An 11,606-nucleotide genomic window follows, 5' to 3' on the forward strand; every position below is an offset into this window, starting at 1 on the left:
TTCACTATTACTCTATGTTGCCTCAGTGTTTTCCTTAAGGGTGAATTCTTTGAAAAACAGTAACATTCTAGAGTACTGCAGTATTTTTTATAAGGGTGTAATATTTGGAGGGCCGGTAATATTGTAGTATAATATAGTATTTTTTTCCTAATATAAAATACAAAGGCAGAGTATTTAGACATCCATTATTAATTTACAGTAATCTAGCATTTTTGTAAGAATGTTGTATTAGGAAAACTACTATTCCTCTGGAATATTGTAGTATTTTTAAGCTATGTATTGCTTGGCTATCCAGTATTACTTTAGGTTTCTGCAATATTTTTTCAGGGGCATAACATTTGGACATCCCTTATTACTCTGAACTATAATTGTATTATCCGGAGAGCTCTTACACATGCACATCTATCTATATTTTTATATGACTGTAGTATTTAGGTTTCATTGTTACTAAATATTCTATTCCAGGGGTTCTCAACCTTTTTCTTTCTGAGACCGCACAAACACGCTATAAAAACTCCAAGAACTGGTTTTCAGCATATGAAAGCCAGCACCGGCATTAGGGGGTAGCAAGCAGGGCAGTTGCCCAGGACCCCACTCCACAGGTTGCTCAGGCTTCAGCCCCATGCAGTGGGACTTCGGCTTTCTGTCTTGGGCCCCAGCAAGTCTAATGCTGGTCCTGCTTGGCGGACCCCCTGAAACCTGCTCACGGTCCCCCAGAGGGCCCAGACCCCTGGTTGAGAACCGCTGCTCTATTCTGTGATTCTTTTTAAACGAGGGTATAATATTTGAGATGTTTACAAGCCATCATTACTGAACGCTACCATAGTATTTTTTCTCAAAGAGATGCTATTTGGATATCCATTTTTACTCCATATTACTTTAATATATTTATAAAGGACGTATTTAATTGGCCACATACTCTCACTCCAGAATACTGTATTTTTTCTTTTCTTAGGCATACTGTTGCATATTCAATATTACTCTGTATATCTCTAGTATTTTTAAATAAATGTGTAGTACTGGTACCAAGCCATTATTACTCTAGAATATCGCAGTATTTTTCCACAGACATACAATTTAGCATCTATTACTAATAATTACCAGTCATTACTGTATAGTATTCAAGCAATTTTATAAAGGTGTAGGATTTGGGCACCACTATTAGTCTAAAATACTATGGGATTTTCCTCCCCAGAAACCTGTATGTCCAATATTTTTATATTACCTGAATGTATTATAAGGGTGTGTAATATTTGGATAGCCATTATTACTCTATATTGCTGCAGAATTATTGTAAGGCTGTAGTATTTGGGAGCCCTTATTTTTCTAGTATTTTATATGGGTTTTGCATTTTGGGGAGCCGTTATTACTCTAGTATTTTACAAGAATTTAGTATTTGGGAACTGTTATTACTTTAGCATATTATTCTAGTGTTTTAGAGGGGTGTGGTGTTTGAGAGTACTTATACTCCAGCATTTTGTGAGGGAGCCAACATTATACTAAGACACCACAGTAATATCCTTCCTAAGGCTGTTGTATTTGAGATCATTTATTACTGTTATTACCCTCAAATACTGTGTCATTTTCCTTGTCAGTGTACATTATTCGAGTATATTTTACAATGGCACAGTATTGTTACTCTGGAATAGTGTAATACTGATCATTAATAACTTAATAATATTTTTGGTTCATAGCTGCTCTCATGCAAAGGAGGGGCTGAACTTTAGGATCTTCCCATCTGGAATACCGGAGTATTCTTTGATTTTGTAGTATTTCTGTAGTAATGCTCATTTCTTTTTCAATAACACCTGACATAGTGGCAACCATTCCTGGCATGTGGAATTGGAATCAGCCATGAGCTGGGATAGCCATGTGCTTCCCCAAGTCAAGTATACTGGAGTATCTTTAGAAACTGGAGTACTTTGTAGTGATGGGAGATGACTGAATCTGGATAGTTTTAACACTCTTACATATTGTCATATTGCTACTCCAGTATTCATGGCTACTGCAGTATCGGTGCTCTAGCATTCTTGCTAGTGTAGCACAAATACTCCACTATTCCAGGATCCTGCAGTAGAAGCAGTTTGGGTTCTTGGGCACTGGAGCAGCATTGCTCTAGTACACCTGGATACAGTAACATTGCTATTGAAGTATTCGGCGATATGACAGCATTCCTTGGAACTACAGTATTTGTACTCTAGCATTTTTGATACTGTAGCATCGATGCTGTAGCATTCCTCTATAAACCTATGCTAGTACTCTAGTTTTCCTGGATACTGCAGGACTAGTATGTTACTGTTAGTATTTAGGGATAGTGCCTCATTCATATTCTGGTATAACTGGATGTTCTTGAATTCCTCAGTGCTCTAGTATCAACATCATTTTCTGTTCCTCTAGTATTTTATGTAGCAGTCTGTCTCCCTCTGACAATGCCTGACTGGTAATCATTCTGATATTCCTCATTATTTTAGTACTGATATTGCATTATTTTGCTGCTCTAGCATTTCATATAATTCTCTGGTATTTTTTCCATAGTGATTGATGGGTAACTACTCCTATTTTCCTCAGTGGGCTGGTATTGACACTGCAGTATTCAGCTACTGAGGTATTTCCTAGAATAAACTGGTATTTTTCATAACAGCTGATTGGTAACCACTCTGGGATCCCTTAGCATTCTAGTATTGACAGCTTTCCATGTATTATACTGGTATCTTTTCCCCCCTACTACTGGCCACACCATCCCCAGCAGAACCCAAAACAAGACGGCATCAACAAAGGACAGATCACCACCCTGTCCCTCCAGGCTAACCTCAGATGTGAAGAGGAACCAGAGTGTTTGGGTCACTGTGAACCCAAAGGTTGGTTATGAGCCAATCCACGCCCTCCTACCAGGGGTCAGGGATGTCGGCCGATCTGGGGAGAACCCAGGTATCCGGGGGATGGAGAGATGGATGGAAAGATGGCGGAGAACAAGAAACTTAGATTTGCTGACCCCCAAGGAGTGTATGTATAGGTAGCTGGAACGTGTGCTGTTATATCCATTGCATGTACAAGTTTTCTTTAAATTATTATTATATTATTATTATAATATTTTTTTTGCTTTGATTTACAACCCCAGAGTCCCCCCGATTGTGGAAGCGAGAACTACCCCAAGGACCACGCAACAAATTATAATCATAATTTTCTTCTACATTACCCCAGGGATCCAGGAAGCGAGAGAGAGAGAGAGAAAGAAGAGATGTTAATGGCTAGTTTAATACTTTCATGGCTGGACTGGGCATCAGCAAGACAACAAGCAGAGTGAGTGAGATCACTAGCTGGTGGAAATCACTGGAGCTACATGGATTCACACCTGCTGGGGATCAAGGCCTATTTACCCCAATGGAGCGACGGCCGAGTGACCCCAGCTGGGATCTGCCCCATTGACCCCAATGGAGCGACGGCCGAGTGACCCCAGCTGGGGATCTGGCCCCATTGACCCCAATGGAGCGACGGCCCCGTGACACGAGCTGGGATCTGCCCCACTGACCCCAATGGAGCGACAGCCGAGTGACCCCAGCTGGGATCTGCCCCATTGACCCCAATGGAGTGATGGCCCTGTGACACTAGCTGGGATCTGCACCATTGACCCCAATAGAGCGACGGCCAAGTGACCCCAGCTGGGGATCTGGCCCCATTGACCCCAACGGAGCGACGGCCCCGTGACACCAGCTGGGATCTGCCCCACTGACCCCAATGGAGCGACGGCCCCGTGATCCCAGCTGTTCTTATTTATTTACCTTGAACAAAAAGGTGATTTATTAAATCACCATCAATCTACAGAGTAAGGAAAAGAACCCAGGAGTCCTGGCTCCTATTTCCTCAGGCTCCATCCTGTTAGATCCCACTCCCCTCTTAGAACCAGGAATAGAGCCCAGGGGTCCTCAGTTCCTCAGAACTCTCCATCTCCTGATGGAAACCAAGGGTGTCCCTGCCCCTCACGTTCACTCGGAGCGTCATTTCTCTCCCGCTCTCGGACTCATCACATCTGTTTATTCACAGTGCCAGGTAGCAATCTGACAGATCCCTCATTGCTCTGCCAAGGGAGGTGGGGCTGGGACAGGAGGGGGCTGCAGGTCAGGAGTGAGGGGCACAGGCAGAGCTGGGGTGGTGGGGAGCCCAGGGCTGGGATAGCAGGGGCTGCGTGTCAGGACTGAGGAGCACAGGCAGAGCTGTGGGTAAGAGGGAGCCCAGGGCAGGGATAGCAGGATGCTGTGTGTTGGGAGTGAGGAGCACCAGCAGAGCTGGGGTGGTGGGGAGCCCAGGGCTGGGTTAGCAGGGGCTGCGTGTCGGGAGTGAAGGGCACTGGCAGAGCTGGGGGTGCAGGGGAGCCCAGGGCTGGGATAGCAGGGGGCTGCGTGTCAGGAGGGAGGGGCACAGGCAGAGCTGTGGGTAAGGGGGAGGCCGGGGCTGGGCTAGCAGCGGCTGCGTGTCGGGAGTGAGGGGCACCAGCAGAGCTGTGCGTGTAGGGGAGGCCGGGGCTGGGATAGCAGGGGTCTGTCTGCGTGTTGGGAGTGAGGGGCACCGGCAGAGCTATGAGTGTGGGGGAGCCCAGGGCTGGGCTAGCGGGGGCTGCATGTCAAGAGTGAGGGGTACTAGCAGAGCTGGGGTGGTGGGGAGCCCAGGGCTGGGTTAGCAGGGGCTGCGTGTCGGGAGGGAGGGGCACCAGCAGAGCTGTGAGTGTGGTGTGGGGGCAAGGCTGGGATAGCAGGGGCTGCGTGTCGGGAGTGAGGGGCACCGGCAGAGCTGTGGGTAAGGGGGAGGCCAGGGCTGGGCTAGCAGGGGCTGCGTGTCGGGAGGGAGGGGCACAGGCAGAGCTGTGGGTAAGGGGGAGGCCAGGGCTGGGCTAGCAGTGTTTCAGGAGCCAGTGGAAGTGCAGGCCAAGATTGAAGGGAGTGGATAGACTGTGTTACAAATAGAAAACGGCTGCCACACAAAATTAGTGAAGCATGTGGTGTGGAGAGGCCTTGGGGATGGAGTGATGGAGAGAGAGAGACAGGAGAAGGGAAGTGTCTCCATCTCTGCTGGGGGAGGAGGCTCTGGGGGATGACCTGCCTTGGGTGGAGCCGGGGAGATTTGTGTACGTATTTCTGTGGGGTCTCAGCCTCTTTCCTCAGCTGAAGGGGGTTCACTGTAGAACAGGTTGGGTCCACCCCCCTGCCCCATCCCCGCACTCACCCTCCGAGCCTTGCTCTGGTATTTTACAGCTTTCTTGGTGTCGGACACAGCTCTTTCCACGTAGTCAACGGAGTGCTCCACGTTGTACTCAATGCGGTCAATCATCTCCCCCTGAAACAGAGAGCCCAGGTGAGAGGTAAACCCGCACAGAAAAATCAGCCAGCTTAGGGAATGGGACCCAGGGTCGTTCCCCTTAAGGGTGGGCATCGGCTCCAAAATGGGACTGGCTCGCTCAAGGGGGCAGGGAATGGGACATGGGGCCTTTCCCCTCTAGGAAGGGCTGTGAGTCAGATGTGAATTTTATTTGAAAGCTATTTTGAGTCTTGTATGCAATGAGTTTCATGAGTCTCAGTCCAGATGCTCATGGGAGAAGAGTCCCCATCACAACATCACAAGGGGGCCCTGGCTGGCAGCCCTTTGGAGAGAAGCCAACAGCTGAAATGGAAATCTAGGTACCTTGTTGCGAACTTAAAAATGCACACCACTGACACCTTTGCAGCCCCTGATGGACTCTGCAAATGAGCCCATTTAGTGCTTCCTGGGTGCCAGAACCTTTAAAAGATTGGTGAGTCTGTTTCAGAACTTGTAACGCTGCACATTCTGGAACCTAGAACGTGCACTCTGGATCCACTGATGTTCTAAAAGAGTTCTAGAGTGGACTGTCACCTTATGGTAGGGTGTAAGATAGAGAACCCACCATCTGGGGACTCTCTCTAGCACTCTTCCTGGCCCCAGAGTGTTGGAACTCTGTGGGTTCTAGATGGCAGAACACATGCAGCTGTGACTATCTTCAGAAGCATCACTATCCAGATCTCTCTGGGTTCTAGACTGGGGAGCCCATCTGACTGTCAAGCGCCCTGTGTTGCAGAATGCATTATGTTCTTGACCATTGCTCATGTCTTCCACAATCCAGAACTCTAACTGTTATGTAATGTAAAAGACCTCCAAGGTTTTAGTGGCTCAAAGGACTGAGAACTTGGCTAACTCTGAAATGCTGAAGCCAACAATGGGCTCTGAAATCAAGAACTTTATGGGTTCTAGACTGCAGCACACAGGTTACATGATCAAGAACCCTGCATTTTCTAGACCATGGACACTTAGATTCATGAAGCTGTCAGGTTGAGGTAATAATCTCAGGGGTTCTAGGTTATAGTACCCTGTAAATTATGGGCCATATTTCATCGGTTCCATGATACAGAACTTCCTGGGTTTTCTAGTGCAACATCTAAGTTCTATGGTGCAGAAGGTTGTGGATTCTAGATAATAGTTCATTCCTGGATTTATCATGCGTGAACTGTCCATAATGCATGGATTCCATAATTCAGAACACAGCAAGTCCTAGACTGTTGCATTTAGGTGCAGAAGTCTGTTGAATACAGAAGGCATCTAGACAATAATCTCATGGGTCCACGGTACAGAACCGTGTACATTCTAGAGCATAGCTCATGGACTCCATGACCTAGAATTCTGCTGGTTGGAGATTCATTTCTGGGTTCCATGATACATATAGCTGCAGGTTCTAGACTATCACTCTTGAGTGCTAAAATGCAGAATGCTCTCCACTTGAGGTAATAATCTCCTGGGTTCCACACTACAGAATCCTACACGTTCCAGATCATATCAGATGGGTTCATTGATCCAGAACTCTCTTGGATCTGGGAAAAACACATGGGTTCTAAGATGCAGAAGACTGTGGATAATAGCTTATGGGCCCCAAGGTTCAGAACCCTGGAACATAGCTAATGGGTTCCATGATCCAGAACTCTTCAGGTTCTAAAGTACATGGGTTCTAAGTTGCAGATGACTGTGGGCTTCAGATAATAGCTCATGGGTCTCAAGGTCTAGAACCCTGTATGTTGTAGACCACAGCGCATGGGTTCCACAATCTAGAACTCCTTAGGTTCTAGCCTACAGTATATGGTTTTATGATGCAGAAGGCTGTGGACTGTAGATAATATGTGCTGAAGGTTCAGAACCCTGCAGGTTCTAGACCAGAGTTTCCCTGATGCTGTGCTGTCAGGCCTGAACAGGGGTGCCAAAGAATTTTTTGAAAAACTACAAAGGGGGGGAAGCTGCCTTCTGATTGGTCATCCGCCTCACTGACCTGCCTCCTCCACGGGTGCAGCAACCAATCAGAGCTCAATATCCCTCTCTTTTCCCCTCCCCTTCTGTGTAAGCAATGGGTCAGCTCCTCTGCCCCTCCTCTTCCCTCCTACAGATGCCAGCTGAGGGCGGGGTGGGGTGGGGTGGGGAAGAGCCCCTGGAGCTCAAGTTGTGCCACAGCAGAGAAAAGGTTGAGAACCACTGTTTTAGACCATTGTTTATGGGTTCCACAATCTAGAACTCTTTGGGGTCTAGATTATAGTGCATGGTTTCTATGCTGCAGAAGGCTGTGGGCTGTCGAAAATAGTTCCTGGGCTCCAGGGTCCAGAACTCTGCAGGTTCTCAACCATAGCTCACGTGCTCCACCATCCAGAACTCTGCAGATTCTAGGCTGAAGCCCACTCTAGATCCAGAACACTGCAGGTTCTCACCTGGCTCTCCACCAACATAGCCATGTCCACAAACATGTCATGCAGCTCACGGATACTGGTTTCCAGTTTGATGATCTCATTATGTCGGGTCTCGATCTCGTTCAGAGCCTGTTTCGTCATCTGTGAGTCCATTTTGATCTATGGAAGCAGAGGGGAGTCTGGATGATAGAAATAAGCATCCCCTCATCCCTCCAGGGCCTTCTAGTGCTCACCCAGTCAGGGTCGGTGCAACCATTTAGGCGACTGTGCTAGGATTTGGGGGGCACAATTTTCTTTGGCAGTGACCACGGAGGCCGGATCTTCGGCCACCCCGGTCACTGCCGGTATTTAGGCGGAGGGAGCTGGGGCAAGGGAGCGCGGGGAGGGCCACCTGCAGCAAGTAAGGGGTGGGGGTGGCATTCAGGGGAACTTCTCGCCCCAGCTCACCCCTGCCCCGCCTCCTCCCCGAGCACGCCATGGATGTTTCACTTCTCCCACCTCCCAGGCTTGCGGCGCCTGAGCTGAGAGCTGCTGCTGGGGGGTGGGACACCTCAGGGCGGGGGTGCTGGGGGGGGCGCAATGTGGAAGTTTCGCCTAGGGTGTGAAACATCCCTGCACTGGCCCTGCACCCTTTGCTGAAATGCAGCCACTTCTGGGGTGGGGCAGCAGGGGATGGGGATGGCCTGCCCTGTGCTGAAATGCAATTGTCCCCAGTGGCACAGTGCCCCCTAGTGCCGCACTGGGCTATTGACTTGGGAACATGGGGAGCCCTGTTTCGGCTGACATCTCAGTTCTGACACTTACATCATCAGTGAAGATAGCCAGTTTGCCACTCTCCAGCATGTCTTCGAGCTCTTCGTTGGTGGTTGTCCGGCCAGCTGTGAAGGTGATAGAAGGTCAGTGGCCTTGGTCTATTTTCCAGGGCTGATGGAAGCAAAGTCCCGGTCCCTGCAGCACAGTGCCCCCCTAGTACCACCCTGACTGCAAAGGAACAGTGCCCCCTGCTGAGCTCTGTTCCCTGCAGCACAGCGCCCCCTAGTGCCTCACTGGGACACTGTGACCAGCCCTGAGTTCCTGGGGAGAGCGCCCCCTGCTGAGCCCCTGCCCTACTCCCAGCAGCACAGCGCCCCCTAGTGCCGCACAGGGGCACTGGGGTCACTCAGCACTTTGAGGGTGTGTGTGCCCATACACACACACAGGGCCCTGATTCGTACCAGCAGGGGGCAGTGCCGCTCTCTCTTACACACACACACACACACAACCACAGCTTCCCCATGCAAAGGCCCCGCCCCCATCCAAACCTACTTATCTCCAATTGCCTCTGGATCCGATCCTTGCAGCGGTCCCGGTATTTGGACTGGGTGGCGTTGTACTCCGTCATCACCTCCACGAACTTACGGGATAGGGTGGAGTGCTGGGAGGAGGGGGTGGGGAAGGGAGACACCGTGAGAGATGCAGAATGGCCGGGGGCACTATTTTTGGGGGGTCTCTTTGGTGGCGGAAGCTTGTGGCGCTGACTGAGATTGCGAGTGATCCGCCCTCGACTTAGTGGAGGGAGAGATGCGGGGAGCTGTGATGGGAGAGAGCTGGAGAGGTGGGGAAGGAAGGGATGGAAGAGAGAGGATGGCTCTGGAAGTTGATGATGCTGAGGCTGGGGCTTCAGGAGGGAAGGATACTGGGGGTGAGGAGACGGAGGGGTACCTGTGTCTGGGGGAAGTGAGGGCAGAGGGATACCTGTGTCTGGGGGGAGTGGGTTGGAGGGATACCTGTGTCTGGGTGGGACGAGGGCGGAGGGATACCTGTGTCTGGGGGGAGTGGGGAGGAGGGATACCTGTGTCTGGGAGAAGTGGGGAGGGGGGATACCTGTGTCTGGGTGGGACGAGGGAGGAGGGATACATGTATTTGGGGAGGCAAGGGTGGAGGGATACCTGTGTTGGGGGGGGGTGATGGCGGAGGAATACCTATGTTGTGGAGGGCGAGGACGGAGGGATACCTGTTTCTGGGGTGCGGGTGAGGGCAGAGGGATACCTGTTTCTGTAAGGACAAGGGTAGAGGGATATCTGTGTCTGGGGGGAGGAGGACTGAGGGATACTTGTATTGGGGGGGGCGAGGAGGGAGGGATACCTGTGTCGGGGGGGAGTGAGGAGGGAGGGATACCTGTGTCTTGAAGGAGACAGGGCAGAGGGATACTTGTATTTGGGTGGGGCTGAGGAAGGAGGGATACCTGTTTGGGGGGGGGGCGAGGGAAACCTGGGAGGGCGGAGGGATACCTGTGTTTTACGGATCCGCAGGTCAGCCGAGGACCGGTTCAGCCCCTCCTCCTGCTCAATGCTCTGCTCGATGGCTGTGGAGAGACATGAGGAGCCGGACCTGAGCCACGGAGTCCCTTGGCATGGAAGAGGGGGAGTATTTTTCAGGGTGGAGTGATATGCCCTGGAGGGGAGGGCGTGCAGGACCAGCCAATATGGCCACCCAGGCTCATACCTTTCAACTTGGAGCGCACCTTGTTGGCCGTCTTCTTGATGTCGGCTGTGAGGTCCTCCAGCTCCTGCTTGGTCTCTGCAGGCGGGGACGGGGGGGAAGAAGAGAGGATGAGATGGAAGAGTCTCCACCACCGCCTCCCACACTGGGGGTGAGGCCACCTTCCCAACCCCCTGACCCCCCTGGGATCCCCATGGCAGGCAGGCCTGCCAGGGAGTCCCCTCCCCGCCCCCCTGCCCACCTTCCACTGGGGACGGGGCCTGGAACAGCTGGGTGAATAAAGGGTGAATGGGGAGATGTGTGGATACCGATAGCTAGGCACACGCACAGGAAGCCATGGATGACGGGAGGGAGGGAAGGATGGAGGGACAGAGTGATGAATAGATGGAGGGCAGGACGGACAGTTGGGTAGGCAGATGCAGGGATGGCTAGAAGACAGATTGACAGGCAGATGGATGGGTGGATGGACAGACGGATGAATAGGAGGAGAGAGGGATGGATAGATGGATGGAGGGAGGGATGAAGGCCCAGCGAGATGGATGGAAGGAGGAAGGGGGAGGGATGTATGGGTGGACAGGGATGAATGAAAGGAGAGGGTTGGATAGACCGAGGGGTGTGTGTGTGGGGGGATAGATAGGTAGGTAGGTAAAGGGTGAATGGTTGATACATGAAGGAAGGAGGAAGGAAGGGGTGGATGGACCCCTCTAGGTTCCGTCCCCCTCTCCTCCCAGCAGAGCAGGGAGGCGATGGGGCTCAGAGATCCCCTCAGCCTGGAGCACCCAAACTCACTTTCATCTGGGTTGGGAGCAGCCAGGATGGCACTGTGCTGCTTCTTCACCTGCTCCACATCCTCCGACAACTTCTCTATGCAGCCGCGGATCTCCTCCACCTGGGGACAGACAGATGGACAGATACAAGCACGGAGGCACTGCAATCGCCAGGCATACCAGCATGGGGCGCTGTGCTGCAGGGAACAGAGGAGGGGGCTCTTCCCTGGCAGTCGGTGCTGGTCCCAGTCCCCCACTGTGGCTCTAGGGGGTGCCGTTCTGCAGAAAGCGGGGCTGGAGCTCAGCAGGGGGCGCCGGGCTGCAGGGAGTGGGCATGGGGGGGCTCGGCAGGGAGTGCAGGGAGCAGGCGGAAGGCTCAGCAGGGGGCAGTGGGCTGCAGGGAGCGGGGCAGGAGCTCAGCAGGGGGCGCTGGGCTGCAGGGAGCGGGGCGGGAGCTCAGCAGGGGGCGGCGGGCTGCAGGGAGCGAGGCAGTGGCTCGGCAGGGGGCACTGGGCTGCAGGGACCAGGCGGAAGGCTCAGCAGGGGGTGGCGGGCTGCAGAGAGCGGGGCGGGGGCTCAGCAGGGGGCAGTAGGCTGCAGGGAGTGGGGTGGGAGCTCAGCAGGGGGC

The 11,606-nt window shown here is 51.9% G+C and overlaps 1 protein-coding gene across 2 annotated transcripts in view; it reads right to left on the reverse strand.

Moving 5' to 3' along the window:
- Window positions 1-2,598: 2,598 nt before the first annotated feature.
- The window catches only part of STX1B (syntaxin 1B), a 25,270-nt gene continuing 16,262 nt past the window's right edge, over window positions 2,599-11,606 (reverse strand). Inside the window, exons 3-10 of one of the 2 annotated variants that reach the window (XM_032763951.2) lie at window positions 11,001-11,100; window positions 10,215-10,289; window positions 10,001-10,074; window positions 9,036-9,144; window positions 8,535-8,608; window positions 7,752-7,889; window positions 5,218-5,328; window positions 2,599-3,187 (exon numbers count right to left, since the gene is read on the reverse strand). In XM_032763951.2, the coding sequence (XP_032619842.1) occupies window positions 3,107-3,187; window positions 5,218-5,328; window positions 7,752-7,889; window positions 8,535-8,608; window positions 9,036-9,144; window positions 10,001-10,074; window positions 10,215-10,289; window positions 11,001-11,100 (762 nt within the window). In that variant the 3' untranslated portion in view covers window positions 2,599-3,106. Of the gene's footprint in view, window positions 3,188-3,871; window positions 4,094-5,217; window positions 5,329-7,751; window positions 7,890-8,534; window positions 8,609-9,035; window positions 9,145-10,000; window positions 10,075-10,214; window positions 10,290-11,000; window positions 11,101-11,606 lie in introns of those variants that run through there. The other variant, XM_032763952.2, reaches the window with a different exon arrangement.

The sequence above is a fragment of the Chelonoidis abingdonii genome, chromosome 4, assembly GCF_003597395.2.
Source record: "Chelonoidis abingdonii isolate Lonesome George chromosome 4, CheloAbing_2.0, whole genome shotgun sequence".
NCBI classification, from domain to species: Eukaryota; Metazoa; Chordata; order Testudines; family Testudinidae; genus Chelonoidis; species Chelonoidis abingdonii.